We start from the raw sequence: 18679 nt of genomic DNA, 5'->3' as shown, positions 1-18679 counted from the left end.
TGGAATACATCTACCTTTGTTCTCGTTTTGAATTGTCCGATCAGTGTTAAATGGATTGTTGCTCAAGAGCAGGCTGTTACGAAAAGCGAGTGAGGTAATTTGACGTTTTCTGAAAATGCCAAACTAAATTTCTTACTTCTTCCTTTCCTTGTGCCTTTCAGATTAATTACAAGTTTGGCTTTTTTTTTTTTTTTATTAGATAGCAAACAATAAGGATGCACTGAGAAAAACTTGGAACCCCAAATTCACATTAAGAAGTCACTTTGATGGAATAAGAGGTCTCGCTTTTCATCCGGTTGAACCAGTCTTAATAACAGCTTCAGAGGATCATACATTAAAAATGTGGAATTTACAAAAAACAGCCCCAACAAAAAAGTAAGATTTTTTTTTCTTTGTTTCAGAGAAAAAAAATTAATTCTAGATGCCACTTCACTGGATGGCCCTTGGAGTTAATGGAAATTGTTCCTTGTATTTAGGAATAGGAAAACAAGCTCTTAGAGAAGGATGGAGACTTTTAAAGAGTGCCAGAAGAAATCAGTGCCTGTTTGTGAATGTGTTTTTGTGGAAATGAAAACCATTCAGTCTTTTATATTTTCTGTGTATATAACATGGCAAATTAATTTCCTAGTGAAAATATTTGGATGTAGCCTGTAGTGTGCTTGCATGTGTATATAAATCTATAAAAATGCATTTAAATATATATATGCATATATATACACATGTATATGCATACATGTGTACACCTTTAAACTTTGACTGAGATGTTGCTAGGTTCCTTTGTACACTGTCTCTTGCGTGTTGCTGGGGATTTGCAGAAATGAGCAAATTCTTAGTGGTGCTAGTATAGCAAGGGAGTACATCATACCTTTCAGGAGGACTGGGCAAAGCATGTGGTCTTCCCGCAGTCTGTAACAAGCACTGGATTGGTATAGTCCAAAGCAGCAGTTTTTGAAGTGGTTTATAACTGTGCTACCGTGTTGAGATAAAAACAAGGTGTCATAAGCTCCTTTGCTCTGGTAGGGATTGGAAACAATTCATGATATATTCTATGTGATACTGATGGCCCTCCACTCCTTCCCCACCATTGCTGCACCCACCTACTGGTTTGATTGGTGTGTGAGAGTTTGTGGACTTTCTGCCTTGAAGGTCTTTAAACAAAAAACCAAACCAAACAAATACTGTTGTATTTTGAAAGAATGTAAAGAATTCCTAGACATATGAAAAATCACATTGGGAGAGGAAGTTGTGGGAGAAACACTTCAAAAGACGTGGCAGTGATTTTAAGAGTTCAGCAATTCTGGCACATTTTTGTAAAGCATTGTGTAAGATCATATACATGTTAACATTTTCTTGAACTTCATTTAGGAGTGCTTCTCTTGATGTAGAGCCAATATATACCTTCAGAGCACATAAGTGAGTATTTCCTGAGAAACATTGCCATATTTTGAGAAATACGATTTTTTTAAACAGACACAGAATTTTTTTAAAAAGTAATTTCCACCTTGTCAACTAGTGATTTCATGTTATACTTTTAGTTCCCATGTTATTTAAAATATCTGCATATATTCATCTCTTTTCTGCATAATTGTTTGGCTGAAGCTAGGTACACCACAGTTTTAAAAAGAAAAACCTACAAATTATACAGTTCAAATTCAATTAGGTGTTCTGTTCATCATTGCAGCTCTTGCCTTTTTGTCCGATATGTGCGTCTGTGGAATCAAGCTGTTTGCAGTGAATTTATATCTACTGAACTGATTTCATGAAAGGGCCTTAGATCTTTAAAAAAGGAAAAAAAGCTGTTTTTGCAAAATAACAAAGCCTGCAGTTTAAAAGCATGACACTTTTCATATTTCGTGTACATAAGGATTAAATCGTCCAGATTGTAGTTATGTTACCAAATATTGTGGAGGTTTTATTTGTGGGAAGTGTAGTGTATGATATGACTATGCAGAATTTTTGTTGCAGTCTGTGCAGCAAGTGAATTGTATCTGATGGGGAAATTTGAAGATTCAATTGACGTTGTTTTTCACGTAATGAAAATGTTAATAGTCAACGTTTCTTTGGGGGGGATGTTCTTCCAGTGGACCAGTGCTCTGTGTGGTGATGAGCAGTAATGGTGAACAGTGTTACAGTGGGGGAATGGATGGCCTCATCCATGGCTGGAATATAACCAACCCAAACATCGACCCTTATGACTCTTATGGTACGTTGCTGTCACACACCCCCAGTGAAATGATGCGTTCAGTGATGTTAATGTTATGTGGTTAAAATGATATAATTTGTAGATAATGCTTCTTTGAAAATCTGGAAGAGAAAATTGAATATTGGCTTCAATTATTTTAAATTTTTGTTTTAATACTGGTGCTGATTGATGAGAAGATAAAATTTGTCATTTTCTTAAAAAAGGCCTTGATCTCATCACAGTTTTGAGAAACAGGTTGAAAAAGTACAGGACTAAACCTGATACTAGGCAAGTATGGCAAACATGTATTTTAATGTTCTTTTCGACAAATCTCTATGCAGTTGAGATAAAAAGAGGTTGTATAGTCTGAGACCAAAGCTGTTAATGTTGTCTGCAAACAGCTAAAAAGGCCCAGTGTGGTAAGATTTACCAGATCTGAATGGATGTCAACCTTGTGTCTGTTTTAAAACGTTTTTTGCTTCTTGTAGCTTCAGATGTGGTTGGCCTCGAAGCTGGCTTTTGATAAAAAAGAGACTGATGTGCCATTAATAGTTGTTTGATAGTGAGTTTTAAAATCAAAGTGTGTTTTGCCAACTTTGACACTGTCCCTTCTGCTGAAACGTTGTTTTGTTCCATTAGTCGTAAACTGCATAACTGAATGCCACGTATGCTGATGAAATTCAAGCATCTTCATAGAAGAATAATTGAGACTTCTATATTGATATGACCTGATTAGTCTTGTTTGGTTTTTTTATGGACTAGCTTCTTAAGGTTGGTCCATAAACACAAACCAAGATACAACTATTGACTTAATTAAAATTTTGTGGTTCGTTGTGTTTTGTTCACAGATCCTTCTGTTCTGAGAGGTGCTTTTGTAGGCCATACAGATGCGGTGTGGAGTCTGGTTTACAGTGGAGCACACCAGCGTTTGCTGTCCTGTTCAGCAGACGGCACTATACGTCTATGGAAAGCTACGGAAATCGCTCCAGCTCTTGCTGTATTTAATGATAATCAAGGTACAGAAAATTGCCCTACCTTTATGAGCACCACTGTTCAGACTGCCCTAATTTTGGCTACTGAATAGAAATCCTTCTTGTTTGTTTTGCTTTATTTTATATCTTTGGTTTTGGGCAGAGTAAATTTTGGGTCCTTTCTCCTTTGATACCAGCTGAATAAATATCTACATGCAGGGGGACAGTCACAGACATCGAAAAGTCAACTGCTGCAGATGATCTGATGATTGCTGAGGTTACTAGAACCATGGAGTATATCAACTCCATAGTTCAAATTCAAACTGAGTTTCCATTAGGCCCTTGCTTTTGGTTTGTCCAGAACAAAAGCCCTTTCTTCCCCCAACAGAGATCTGGAGTAGCCAATGCTTTGTCTCAGGCCAGTGTCATTCTGCCTTCCAGACTATGTTTCTTGTGCTTCTAACACAGAGAGTCCAGTTGAATTTCTGAGTTTGTGCATTAACTAAATAGCAATCACCTAGTCATCCTAAGCACTGCTAGCTGAAAAAATTTACTCCTTTGGATTTAGTACTGATATGTCATGCACAAATCAAAATCCTACTGTTCAGAGCCCAATTTCTTGAAGTTGCTGTTTGAATAAGTGCTCTAGAATGAGCCCGTTGACATTGCCAAACTCTCTTAGAGGTGATGGTCCTAAAGGCATGGCGTGAACTGAGACAGTTCCTTGGCTCCTCAGAACAACTTTGAGGCAAAATAAACTTCAGCATAACTGAACAGACTTGTCAAATTATGGTGTAAAGCTGGTCAGATCTGCCATTACTTGTTAGTTAAAATAGACTGAGTGAAATGGAAATGTTTCATGTATTTCAGTTCTTGCAGAACTATGTTTCCAAAGGTCTGCAGGGTTCTGTGAAAAACAACTCGTTTGCTGTCAGCTTACCTACCGGTCTACTTTGAAAACTTCCTGGTAGTGGTTAGTGAGGTTTTATTTTTGTTTGTTTGGTTTGGTTTGGGGTTTTTTTTAATTATTAAATTGAAGGTGAAGGGGAAGTAGTCTTGCCTCACAGAGCTAATCTTTGGGGTTTTTTTAATATTCCAAACTGGAATGAAACCCAGTTGTGAAATTCAAAGATCCTCCATTGAGGCAGAGTTTTTTCCTGTGGATTATTGAGAACCTTGAATAAACTCTAAAGTATCTAGCAGTCATCATTTAAGTCATTTAGATTAACCATTGTAGGCTTACCAGGAAGCTGCAGATAAGCAGGCATGGCAGTGGTAGAAAAGGTCACTTCAGAAACAGGGTGTTTTCTACTCACACTAATCCTTTTTGGCTTTTTTTTTTGGAGTACCTGTAGATAAGTACCACCATTCCTGAGCAACATTCCTGAGGTTATATGTCCAAGAAACATATTTCTCCCGTGAATCTTAGGTTTAGAGAGAGGTAATGATATTCCTGTGTTATCTGGATCCATGCACATTAAGTTGCTTAACATTCAGTGTCTCACTCTCTACTGCTTCCTCCTCCTGGCATCTGTTGCAACCAGTGTTCTTTCACATAGTGAGTGGTGAACAGGATATTAGAGGAGAAAAGCTCTAAGGGATGTTTCCTATACCCAAGCTCTGCTGATTTGGCCTTCTGTCGTGTAGTGTTCAGATAACTACACTGTAAGGAGATCAGATGTATAGTCAGGATGGACAAAGCTTTGTAGTACGACTTTGTTTATGTAACTTTCCATGCTGACAGCATCAGTGTATAAAATTTGCACCTTGAAAACTTTGGAGGTTTTTTAAGCTCTGAATTTGCCCGAGTTAATAATAATGTTAATAATCTGTCATGTAAATGATTTTACCACTTCAATTTCATATCCTTTTGCTTGATGCAATGGAGGTTTGTTTGAGAATTGCCCTTATAGTTAAAGGAAGGAAAAGGGGGTAGGGTTCTTCCTTTTTTTAATTTCAAAGTAGATTTCTGTCTAGCCACACTTCCAGATGCAGCATCTTAGTAAAGAATGTTGTTGATACACATATCAGAAAAATAGGATTAAAACACTGATCATACAGGGCAATCTATTGAGATTGGCATAATGTAGATTTTAAAATGTAACATTTCCTTTCATAATCATGGCCCTTTTGATACTAAAGTTTTTACTGGTTGGGGTTTTTTTGTTTGGTTTTTTGGCTTTCTTTAGACAGACTAAATCTTATGAAAATGTTCTCTATGTTGCTTTCTAGAAATGGGAATCCCTTCATCAGTAGATCTTGTGAGCAGTGACCCGAGCCTCATGGTAGCATCATTTAACAGTGGACACACTAGCATTTTTAACATGGAGACACGGCAACGAATTCTTACGCTGGAGTCCAGTGTGGATACTAGTATGTATCACAAAAATACCAAAACCAAAAATACTGCTTATTTCAGATCGATACTGTTGATAGTCTTTTGGGTGTTTCCAACCAATTAGGTAGTGTCATGATAAATTATAACATACGTTATGTTACAAGCTGTGCTTTGAGATGTAACAGTAAATTATTACTGCTACAACAGACCTCATGGGTATTTCAGTAGCAGAAGAGTGCACATACTTTTGAAAGGAGGTAGAAGAAACAAGCCCACACAATCTGAATTCCTCTTCAAGGAACAATAGCACAAGGAAAAGCACAGTTTTCTTTAATACAGCCCACTGATCTTTGCAGCTTCAAGATTTCCATTCTCTCTTCAGTCCAAAATTACAAGATAGAGGTAATACCAGGAAAATCTAAAGTTGAATTTATTAAAAATTTGGGAGGGTGTGTGTCTGGATTTTTTTTTTTTTTTTTTAATTTTTCCTCAGAGGTATCCCTTTTCTAAGTTTTATGTACAGTCTTGGCTCATTTGCAATTGGGCTTTAGCTGAAGTAGGAGAAAAGCAAAGCTCCAGTGGAAGAGTATTCACAAAGTCCCGTATAATGCCTTGGATCACAGCAGTGGCCAATGTCAGAAGTTTTAGAGGAAACTGTAAGGAGCCCGCTATCAGTAAATTATTTTACCCTGGCATTACAAAAGGGACCAAAATGAACTGAAGCATGAAGTTTCATATTCAGGCCAAAATGTTAACCTGATAGCAATATAAACATTCAGATTTTTTTTTAAAATTTGGTAATTTTTTTCTCCTAAAATTTTTATGTCACTGAATTCTACTATTTAAATATATTTTTAAAAGGGAGTAAGCCCTTCTTGTTGGCTTTGCTTGTCTATTTTAAAATAGTTAAATGCCTGTTATTTTATAAAAAGGAATGGAAAGTGCCATCTCCCTTCTTTTATATTATTCCTTACTATACAGGAGTTCTTTTTTAATCCACATCTTTGTTTCTGTCTGAAAAAACAGTCCTAAATCTCTCTTCAGTGGAAGCTACATTTCTTCTTTTTTTTTTCCCTTTCTCTTTTTTCACCACCTCCTCTTTACTGTAATCAATAATATTCCTTTAGTATTTTTAGTTATGTACCAGTACTATAAAGCTTAGATGTAATTAAAAAGAAAATAATTATTTCTACAAGCACTAGGCAAGAGGAAAATGAGTCACCTGAAATGCCCTACCACCACCACTTAGGGACTCCGCTGTTCAGTATAAGCCTCACTGCTTGGCATTTTAAAACTGTGAGGATAGCTGGCTGTGATGCAGTCTTATGGGCTTTTAGTAATTTTAGGGGGGTTTGTTAATATGAATGTGGGTTGGTTTTTTTTTCCTTAATTCACACTTTCATGTGTGTCCTGTGGATGCTGACACTACTTGATGGTTCAGATTTTTATAGAAAGATGTAAATTGAAGTCTTTACCACCCTAGTAGCAAGTGATCCTATAGTAGTATTCTAATCTGTTTATTTTAGTAAGAATTTTGATTAGATGATGTGAGCATTCTTTGGCAGCAGTTTAACTAAATACAGTCAACTCCCACATGAAAGAAGATAACTGTATTTTGATGTTCTGTGGAGTGGCTGTTTGTGTTTTTGTGGTAATCTGTGCCTCTTAAGACCACTCTTGCACTAGTCTGTGCATCACAGCAATGCCTAGATTTCTAATCAAAAACTCCTATACTTTTGTGTGTGTTTGTGTGTGTGTGTATATATATATATATGATGTTTCAAGATTCTTGAAGGCAAGGAAAATGGCTCTCCTATGAATGGTCTTAGCATCCTTTTCTTCAATAAGAATTTGAATCCATGTATATCAAATAATACTAGGTGGGTTTTGCTCTGTGAGGGTGAAGGTATGGGATCTTGTTTGCTTGGAAACATACTGCCTGCAGTGTTAATTTTCCTGTACTGTCTGTATGTTATGAAGAAAGTTTGGCTTGAGAAGAGGAGGAGTGTGGAGGTGGGGAAGTGCAAAAAAGGTATTTTCACTCAGGTTTTGGCTTCACTTTCTTGCCTGATGCACCCATCTAAAACTGTGGCCAAAAGTTGGACTGTATATGTTTGTATTTACACTTATACATATGGTTTATGTATGCCTCTGCGTATGTGTAATTTGGAAAGTATTTTAGAGTAAACCACATTACATAAGGTGCTAGATGAGAGTTTCCATTATATAAAGGTAAGAATTGTTTTGCAAATAAGATTGATTACATATTTATTTCTTAGTAGCAGTCTTTCAAAGAACATAGCAATTTACATGTATTGATATGTATGGTTTTTTTCATAGCAGTCAGTTCCTCCTGTCAGATAAACAGAGTCATCAGCCATCCAACTCTTCCAATTAGTATCACTGCTCATGAAGACAGACACATCAAATTCTACGACAACAATACAGGTATGCATCTTTTCAGCAGGTTCTAGTCATAGTGGTTGTATAACATAAAACATTAAATATAATGAAATTCTGTTATATTATTCACATAAATGCTGAGGGATGTCAAGAATTGGATATCCTCTGAAACAGAAATCTGTCATCACCAGTAGAGTCCAAAGATTGCCAGCCCACTTAAAACTTTATTGGCACAGTGATAAGGAGCCTGTATTGTTCTCTGTCCATTCTTTTAAATGCCTTAGGTATGGGGCTTATCAATATTTAACACAAAAGGAAGCTTTCTCAAAATTTTTATGTGCATATGTTCATGTTTCTTCCATTGTGTTGTCTGTGTTATTTTGATCTCAGGGCGGGAAGCTCTGGCACTCCTTTAGTGCTTCCAAGACCTCTGCCTGATGGCTTGGAGGAGAAAGTTCACTTGTAGGCATCTTTCTCAATTTGATCCACTGTATTTCTCCATATCTCTCACTTCTGCAGAAAGAGCTGGACAGCTTGTAATACTCTAATTTGTAGTGAGAGTCGCATTGAGATGTGTAATTATAAATCTCTTAGGTTTTAAAGGACTTTTTGATAGGAATGGTAGTATTAACTTGGTATTCTGACTGTGAATCCTGATAATCTTCAGTTTGTGACTTCTCTGCTTCCAGGTCACACTGTTCTTGTTGATTTTAAGTTTGCTACTCCCCAGATGTATGTTAAATAAGAGGTGAAAGGACCCTTAGCTGAGGGAAAAGCTGAAAATAGCTTAATTGTTTGATAATAGAGTTCTGTAATAAATAGTAGAGGAAACACCTGCTCATTTTTTTGGTTTATTATCGTCTGCAACAAAAACCCCCCACATTTGATTCATGATTTCTTATTTTTAACATGAAATCATTACTGTAATTATAATAAGCTGTAATAGAACATTAATTCTCTGAGTTGACTAAAATTATCCCATATTCTTACATAGTTTATATTCACTGCTTATTAGTATACTCAGCCCCTGTCTTCCTTCCCAGTCTAGATTTTACTCCTGAACTTGCTTAACTTACTTAAGGGGCAGATATTTAAAATGCACAGCTTCACTGTGGTTTTGCAGACATGAATTGCAGAAAATAACCTAAATAAATCTTTTCTTTCCAAGGAAAACTGATCCACTCCATGGTAGCTCACTTAGATGCAGTTACAAGTTTAGCTGTTGATCCTAATGGCTTGTATTTGATGTCTGGCAGTAAGTACATTCAGATTTCATTTTCTTTCTCTCATAATGGTGGCAGACATGAGAATTACAAAGAAAACTGTCTCCCCTTTCTTTAGGTCATGACTGTTCGATTCGCTTGTGGAATCTTGAAAGCAAAACCTGCATCCAAGAATTTACTGCTCATCGCAAAAAATTTGATGAGTCCATTCATGATGTGGCATTCCACCCCTCCAAATGTTATATTGCCAGTGCAGGAGCAGATGCCCTGGCTAAAGTCTTTGTATGACGGAGTGCTTCCCTTTCAACTCTAGCTTTGTATATATTTAACCAGCTGCACAAAAGAGAAGAGGAGGGCATGAGTTGTCTTATCCTGCCCTATAATACAGAGAATGTTTGTAAGTGTTTAGTTTTGCAGGGTGCTGTTTTCTAAATTGACATTTGTTCTGGTTTCTGTAAGCTCAGCTGGTGCTGAGAGCTTGGAAACTCTCAGTTTCAAATAGTTAAAAAACAAAGGAAAAGCTTTTATTTCAGAGGGTGTGAATTTTCGTCCAGGCAGGCCTTGGGTGAAACTAGGTCTATGTATTCTCTATTAAAAAAAATGGAGTACTGGAAAGAAGGGAGTAGGAAAAGAGGGAAACTTCCTAGGATGCTTCTTGTTGAGGAATCTTAATGTACTTAAAATTATATCACCTAGAAAAAAGTGACAGTTCACATGCTCATTACTGTCATGTGAGAGGCACTTTGTCATCCCTTTGGTATTAATAAAGTAGGTCTTGTTCAGAGAGCAGTAGCGGATAGTTAATCTCAGCCACCTGGCTGCTAGCCTAAGATAAATGCAATTAGAGAAAAGCAAATTACTAACATAAATTAAAATGTATTAAAGTTTTTGTTACATCTTCTGTGTTATACAGTAAATATTTAGTTTGCAAAAAAAAATTTATATAATTTTTTAAAGACTGTATTAGCGTGTGGCTAGAAGCTGAGCCTTTAGTCTAGTCCCAATTAACAACAGACTGAAGCAGTCTGTATATACTGTAGTAGCAGATTTAACTTATTCAGATTTATAATGCTGTTTGTTCTTGGAGATCTGGCACAAGAAATTATCACAAAGATTTCCAAAGAAGCTGTCCTACAATTTAACTATCAAACATTCATCTCCTCTTTCTGTTCCTGCTAAAAAGGGTGTCATTCTGGGCATTAAGAATAACAGTGAAATACTTCTTTTGAGGATTAAACCTATACCAGATGCTTTGTATGAGTCCTACTAGTGCAATAGGTGGGAACTATACGAAGTTCCATCCATTTGAGAGATTCTGCTACTTCCAGAGGTGTTTCCCAGCTTCACCATTTGTGGAACTTTTTAACCTGTCTGCTTCACTGGGCGTATCGTGCCATTGATTAGGTTACCTGAAGAATGAGTGCTTCTTGTAATTACTCAACAGATGTGCTTTGTTTACCTATTCAGAGCTTCTCTGTTGATTTGGATGACAAATAACTTTTAATCTGATCTTTTAGTCTTTTTATCCCTTCTTAAAGGAAGGTGAGTGGATTCTTTTCTATTATGAGTCATCATCAGAGTTATTACTGCTCATAAGCCTGAAGTTGGTGCTTCCCTCTAATGGGAATGGAAGGCAGCATTTCTGCTGGAGATGATTTCTAGTGCTGTTGTGAGTAGGAAAGAACCCAATGCAACTCTTCCACATACCAGCCTGAGGTTAAGACTGGAAATGGATAAAATAAATCTTTACCTTTAAACTGACACTTTTTAAAAAGGAATCATTGAAAGATACCAACATAGGGTCTGACTGTGTTGTTTTTAGAGTGGCATTTGGGGATGGGACCACATTTGAAGCTGTTCTCAGAGTTTAAATCAACTATATAATTTAGAATAAAAAGTTGACCTGTGCTGTTTGAGCCTGCAACATATTATATTTACTGCTAAAATATCCTGGAATACTTTTTATTGCTCAGAATATTCAGATATGTCACTTCATGATATTGATAAGCAATATATTTCCATAGGTAAGATTAGAACTTTTACCATGAAGCAGATGACTACAATAGTAATTCAGATTATTTAGTTTTTATAAAGTGTTTTGGTTATGATGGAAAGGGGGAAACTTGGCTACAAATCTGAGCATTCAACTTTGTGAGAGTTCTGTGTACTTGACTCATTCTTTCAGTGTCATTATTTTATTTCTTTTTGAAGAGGAAATTACAAAGATTTATTTGAAAAATTCTAAAAGTTATGTATATTATATATGTGTATATATATTGTAAACATGTATTAAATGTGTCTAGTAAGGGAAGAATCCATGGGTGCATTTTAATGTTTTAGTATTAAGAGTTCTCTTGAGTTTGTGTATACAAAGGATAATGGTGTGAGTATGAAATGAATGTTGTGCTTTTGCTTACACAATACAATATGTAGTTACAGTTGTTTAAATTGCTGTACATAAAACTAATAGGCTGGCATGCTTGTTTTTAAAGACTGTCATTCTGATTACAATTGGAATGTAAGAAGTGGCTGTTCAAATGTGAATTGAAAGATGTTTCCTTCTCACTATTGAGCTCTTGCTCAAACTGAAAAGTGATTTTTTTAAAAGCTGGCAATAGCTAGAGGATGAGGTGCCTTTAAAAAAAAACAAACAAAACAAATGTAGCCTTACAAAGAGGTTGTGGAGTATATATATTTTTGTGCTGGTCTTCATAATTGATGTCAATGTCTTTTTACTGTACTTGCTCACATATTTGTAGGACTGCAGGGTATTGTGCATGAGCCTGTCAGATCTTCTGAACATCATCATAGGAGTTAGGGATGAAAAAATTATTTAGGTTATCTAGTCCATCTGCTTGCTAAAGCAGGGTTGTAGACTTGTGCATTTTAATATTGTCTTGGCCAGTGAGGTTTTATATATGTTCTAAACAATTAGGCTTGCTTTCGAAGATTATTTCAATGATTATGTCTCACTGACAGGAGGATTTACATGATGTTTAGTAGTTCTTTTTTTTTTGTAACTTCATGCCAGTTTTCCAAGCCATGTTTTGTGCCATTTTACATATTCCTCATCATCTTTGTAACTTGGAACCTGCATGCATGCACTGGTTCTAGCTGTATATTTCCATTCCTTTCTGCTTTTTTTCAAGCTATTTTTTAGTTTGCTCTTTTTACACATTTTTTTTTTTGTTTTCAGCTTTTTAGAACAGTTCTCCATATCTTGGTGCCCACAACAGCATTCCACATGCATGATTTGTTGGACTTAGTCTGAAGGTCATCCGTTAAGTGTGGATTTTTGTTTGTTTTTTTCCTCTGTAACATGATGCTTTTGTGTAGGAAGACCAAACTTCTGGTCTTCTGGCTAGCGTCTCATAAACCCAAATTGTATTTCTTTCTGACAACTGTTTTTAATAACTTTGAGCATCGTTGCTTCTCAAGTTTCTTCTTCACTTTCAGTATGTTGTTATGATTCATTTGCAGCTAGTCACTTAATTCCTATAGCCTGGATTTTATAAATTTTGAACTTTTGATTTCTGAGGGCACTAAATTATTTTTATTTTTTTCACTTTTATGTGCAGTTCTTCCTGGTTCAATGCTATTGGTACCTTTCATGAATGTGATACATACATCTATTGAAGATGTAAACAAAACTGGACCTAAGGCTTATTCTTGCAAAAAAGCATTTTTGTGCAACATCAATATATGGCATGTTACCATTACTATTTTTCCCATATTGAATTTACATGGTACATTTTTTAATGGTTAACTCATATAACTTTTTATGTATGTTAGCCTGTGCTACTGATTTTGGTGTTTCTAACTAATTTAATGGGAGAATTTTCAGTCCTTCTGTATGTTGAAAATTGGTCGACTAGCTTTAAATACTCTCATTTTTATTTCTAATTTACTTCACTGTGTTGTTTGCTTTCACGTATTTGATGTAGTTACCAAAACACTTGCACTAAATGATTTGGAGTAGCCTGGAAGAAGCTCTAGATAAAACTATATTGTGGAAAACATTTTCTTCACTCTTACAAAATCCTACTGTCTACATTTTTCTCTTTGAGGCACAAAAATAACTTTTGACATACCACGTAAAAGATTTTATTACTTGTAAGAAAATCACCCGATGAATATTTAGCGATCTCATTCATCTTTCTTTTGATAAAATACATTCTTCAGCAAGAAGCCTGTAGAACTATATGCCATATACTGTAGGTTTTTAGACCATGTTTTCAAATAATCTTACGTTAAAGCAGTCCCATATGTAATGTGTTTGAGTGTGTGATGTTCACCATATGGCTTTGTGATTAGGTCATTCAACACCATTTTGCAGTTGTGAATTCAACGTAACCAGAAACGTGTCCTTTTGAATAAATGTGTAGGAGATAAAGGACCTAGTTACGCCACCTTTTCCAGTACACCTGTTTGATCACAGATCTGTCCCCTTTCCCCACCTCCTTTGTCACATTTTAACAATGTAATTTTGTGGAGCAGCAATTTCCATAAACTGATATGTCATTTGAGCAGTGTTTGATTGGCAGAAGTGTTAGTCCATCCCAAAAGAAACAAAAAAATTAAAAAATGGGCATGACCATCAGATAAGCAAGTTTGGGGTTTTTGAAATGTCTTTTAAGATCTGTATTTAGAAGCATTTGCAGGCTGTGGTTTGGCAGTGTCTTTGCAGGCTGTCCTAGGGGAGCCTACTTGACACCTGTCTAAAACATCTGGTACACCTAGTAACGTAGGTTGAGTTAAGGAAGAAAATGCATCCATTGTGGTTATCCTTGTGCCTGTGCAAGAGACTGTAGCGGTGTTCTCCTTGGAGTCCTCTTTGCTGAAGCATTTGGTTTGCAATCTAACACAAGTAATTTCTGTAGCGTGGGAGTATCCGCAAATGAAACTATCTGTATTTTTACTCTGAAGATCTGTAGGCAGCGGTCATTTGGATTGTGGGCTGAACAGCGAGGGAAGCAGGGAGACTATTTGCTGAGCTCTGTATAGGGGATAGATGGGTTAAATGGCCAGAACCGGTGTGCCCTCCAGGACTGATGTCATCGTGGAAGAATTTGGCTGGGGAGTAGTGCAGAGTTTAGCCCGATGGTATCGAAAGGAAAACATAAAAGGTTAGAGTAACAAGCTTAGCAAGGTTTTCCCATAACGATTCTTCAGATTTATTGATTCGTCTATTGGTTGCAGGTTATATGAAGGATAAAATCTAGTATATATCCAGATTCCAAACTTCACACTCTTGTGTCAAAGGCAGAGATTGTTCAAATTTCAAAACTATGTCACTTTAGATGAGGAGATGGCAAGAGCTTATTACTTAAATTCTAAGAACAGAACTTACTCTTCTGCCAACATAGTCTTCATGTTGGGGACCCAGTTATGTGAAGGTACGTTCCTCAGACATTGTAGTGGGACTACTCTTTTGCTTCTGGATAAACATTTATTTAAAAACAAAATTTCAGGCCAAAGGCTTTGTCTCATGATGTCTGTTAGTGTTGAACCAAAGCCACAAAATTTGGGAAGCAGAGTAGAATTTTAGGCTTTGTCTCATTTTTCTTTTTTTTTTTCTTCAGTCATAATCTACATATTAAATATATATTACATACAGTGTCATCTGTACGACTCACTTCACATTAAATAGCCCATTCTGTAAAAAATACTCCTTCAGTACTTTCTCTTGTAAACGAGATGTGAATGGGACCAGTGGTTCCAGGTAATTTGTGACTCACTTAGCATGTCTGTCAGCTTTCTAATGGGTGAGCTGATAAGATTCATGGAAATAACTGTGAAAACATGATGCTGCTTATATTGTAGCACTTCAAAACATTCTGAAATTTGTGGCTTTTTAGTGGAAACTGGTTTGGACTACACTGTTACGAATGAAGAAATCAGGATATGATAGTAAACCACTTACAGTAAATTGGTTTGTATAAGATGTTGCAGTCTTTGATGTGGTAATTTGAGTTTTCTTGGGCATCTGCTGTTGGTGAGCATGGTAGGGATGCTCAGTGTAGCTGTTTAGTATTGAGTGACAGAGATGAAGTGAGGATTTCCCTGAAAAAATTGCTCAAATGTTTCAGGAAGCTCCATTTTTCCGTAAGAATGTGAAGGCATTGAAAATATTTTATCTATATCTGATAATGTATTTAGTTGAAGAGGGTTACAATAGGTGAACATCTTGACACTTTCATCATTGGTGTCTTTAAGCTTAGAGATGAACACCGTTACTGAAACGCATGGCCTCTAAACTGCTAGTCAAAACCTCTGCAATGTTTCTTCTGAGCAGTAGAGAAACTGATGTTAATCCACCCAGTTATATAGGAGGTGTTTTACAGGAAATAACACGTATTGTAAAAGATAGTGTTACATACAACAGAGCAAATGAACAAGCACCTGGGGTGTGGGGGGGACAGACTGGGATGACCTTTGTGTAAATAGTCCTTTAGCTTTAGCTGGTGGGACTAATCCCAGGAGGGTAGGATGGTGGGAAGTTACACCTTTAAAGTGATGTCTCTGCCTGTGCTAATGAACATGCCTGTTGTGCAGGTTATCTATCCTTTTGATACCCAATTTTTATCTTCCCACTTAAATCCTCCTTAAGATTCTCAGAAAATAGAGCCTAAAAATCCCACCTGCAGTGGACTCTCATTGCAGGGTAAATTTCATAAAGGACTATTGAGTTTCTCTTAGTGTTTTTTGAAGGGTGGTGGGGTTTCAGCTTCAGTCCTACCCCTGCCATCACCAATAGGCTGGTGTGTACCTCCTCATTCCCAGTTCATTTAATTCTAGTGAGTTATCTCTTACCCTACTTGTTGATTTAATTTTACTGCTCTGTAGTCTGTTGTGAAAACTTACGAGGTGCTGTATCATTTAAGATGTTTTTGAGAATCTGAATTCCACTACAGAAGGTGTAAATCCAGTTGAATAATACAATTTGTGAGTCTCAACTGGTTCATTGTCAGGAGAGATTTGTTGTTGGATGACCAAATCCAAACTATGGCTGAACTAAAAAGGCACTAAATAATGTTATATGCTAAAAGCCCAACTACCTTCCTGATGGAATCTGGGTTGTGGTATTGTGCATTAAACTAGTTTTGCCCTGCTGTTGCTGCCAAGCCATGTTGTGATCCTGGGAGATCACAGTCACGTTTAACCATGCCTGCATGCGTGTGTTTTAAGCTGCTCAAAGCCTTGTGTCGACACGGTCCTCGAGCTCGGTCTACTTGCATTCCCTCAGTTTGAATTGCAGGCTCCCAAAATTACTTCCTTGCTCTTTCAAGAAACCCTTGGTCCTCGCACCAGAGTATTAGACTGGGGCGTTGAGAGAAGATTTATGCAGCTGGATTTGTACTTTTCTGAAAGGGAAGGGATAACTTGTTGCCAAGCCAAATATTTTCATTATTTTTGGATTACTTACTAAAAGCAGCCAAAAACATTGTATAAGGGATAAATGATGGATTTCAAGCTAATATTTTTCCATTAAGAATTTATTTTTTTATTCTTCCTGTCATCAAGGTAGTGCTTTCTGAATGTAGCTTATTTTCAGGCCCCTAGAATTGTTTCCTTGCAGTCAGACATTTACAAACCTGCATAGGTTTTGAAAACTGTGTCATATATGTTAGCACTTTTTCTGGAAATGCAACCTAAGCATGTTAGCTAATAATTTCTTGTACCTTTATAGCTCAAGCAGACTGAAAAGCGGTCTTGTGCTGTATTTTCTTTGAATCATGCATCTGAAAAAAACTTGCAGAAGAAAATCCATGATAAGACTATTGTTGCTGTAAGATTTTCTGTTGACATTTGTCAGTATATCAACTACCTGCGTTGTATTTTGTATAAATATCTTCAGTTGGTTTCTTTTAAAAGAAACTGTCAGGTTAAAAAAAAAATAAATTCCCATCAATTTTCTTTGCCTTATGAACCCATAGTTTGGATTTTTTGTTCTTGTTTGTATTAATACAATTTCGCCCCCCCCCCCCCCCCCCCCCCAAGAATAACTATTGAACTTAGTTATCTGACAGTTCTCTTTTGGAGAAGATACCACAGGTGATAACCACTTAAATGTTAGTGATTACAGTTGCTCCTCTTCTGTTCTGGGTCACTTCCATGACAGGTAGTTGATAAAAGGCTACTGTTACTGGTACATAAACAGCTCAAGGAAATTAAGACTCCCCTTCAGAATTACGCTGAGGTTATGATTTTGCACGCCAGTTTTGAATGACTACTTTGAAACAATGTTGGGCTTCAAGTGTCTTGTAAAGCAGTCCAAATGAGAAATGCCTACTTGTTGAGTAATAGTCTGCTTGTCAGTTTGTGTATGGCTCAGCACGAGGCTGTGTCAGAATTTCAGTACCACCAAATCACCTTGTTTAAATGCTACTGTTGTGCAAAACTGAATGTTAATTCAAGTGAGAAATTCTGTTTTCTAACTTGTGAAGGAAATAATTTTCTTGGGAGTAAGGATCCATACATTTCATGTATTTCATGATTTCAGAAAGGCTTCTTAATCATGACACATGAGAAAAGTGAAAAAGTGATCCGTTCTCCAAAGATTTGATAAGCATTTATTATAAAAATATAAATTTTTGCTTTAAATGAAAATGCATCTTCAAACAGTTAAGATTAAACTTCTTACTAAAATTCAATATTTTGAAATACTGGATAAATATCTAAAATGGCAAAGATAGAAAATTCAGGGGGAGATTATTTTGAAATATGCCAGTATATTTTTGAGCTTCTCAATTGCAGCCCTGAAGTTTCTCTTTTTCACTGCAATTCCTATTTTGTGAAACTTCTTGGATAGGTTATATTTGAAGCTACATTCACTTGCCTGAATTAAGTCAAGTAAATATTTTGTCATTAAAACTATATAGATCTGCTTACATTAGTGTGCCGTTTAAAATGAGACCACGTTGAGATAACCACGCAGGTATTTGTATTGGTATGACAGTAGTGAAGTGGGGTAGCTGTATACTGTACCCGCGTTCTGTGCTGAGCAAAATCACATGGACTTCCAGAAATAAGCAATGGTTTTTAAGAGCAGCTTTATTTAATGTTACAGCAGCAAGTAAGTGTCATTTGTACCATATAATTATGTAAATTGGGTGCTAATAAATACTATTTTTCAACATTTTGTATTGTGTTTGTATTTCTGCGTTTTATCACAAGATGTGTGGTCTCGGAGCGCGGGCTAGGAGGGGGAAGTGCACGCAGACTAGGACAAGTAGACATGCGCTTGGAGGGACACAACATGACTTCACATGAACGTGCTTTTGAACTGTGCAAAGCATTACCGTTCACAGTAGTGTCTCATTTTTTCTACTCTCCGTATGTCTTGGGTTTGTACCGCTCTGCCATCTTGGCACTGCAGGCACCTTGCAGCTTTCCGTGCATTTAGGCACACAATCCCCGGTGTCTTCACGGGGTGAACAGACACACAGAGTGTGTGCAGTGCCGTCGTGCAGGAGCTGGTCTGTCAGCGGTGCATCGATCACAGTGAGGCATGGTACGCTCCCTGGGGAGAACCTTCATTTAACATAAAAGTAAGCGCATG

General features: G+C 36.7%; 1 protein-coding gene across 4 annotated transcripts in view; it reads left to right on the top strand.

Annotated features, from left to right (window-relative positions):
* Window positions 1-18256, top strand: part of STRN (striatin) — a 73692-nt gene extending 55436 nt beyond the window's left edge. For 3 of the 4 annotated variants that reach the window (XM_075748881.1, XM_075748879.1, XM_075748877.1), the window contains 8 exons: window positions 200-375; window positions 1366-1413; window positions 2082-2203; window positions 3031-3198; window positions 5386-5526; window positions 7832-7939; window positions 9063-9149; window positions 9236-18256. In XM_075748881.1, coding sequence (XP_075604996.1) covers window positions 200-375; window positions 1366-1413; window positions 2082-2203; window positions 3031-3198; window positions 5386-5526; window positions 7832-7939; window positions 9063-9149; window positions 9236-9405 — 1020 coding nt within the window. In that variant the 3' untranslated portion in view covers window positions 9406-18256. The remainder of the gene's footprint in view (window positions 1-199; window positions 376-1365; window positions 1414-2081; window positions 2204-3030; window positions 3199-5385; window positions 5527-7831; window positions 7940-9062; window positions 9150-9235) is intronic. The other variant, XM_075748878.1, reaches the window with a different exon arrangement.
* The last annotated feature ends 423 nt before the right edge of the window (window positions 18257-18679 follow it).

Source organism: Balearica regulorum, chromosome 3 (assembly GCF_011004875.1).
Source record: "Balearica regulorum gibbericeps isolate bBalReg1 chromosome 3, bBalReg1.pri, whole genome shotgun sequence".
Lineage (NCBI taxonomy): Eukaryota > Metazoa > Chordata > Aves > Gruiformes > Gruidae > Balearica > Balearica regulorum.
This window is presented reverse-complemented; position numbering and strand designations above follow the sequence as displayed.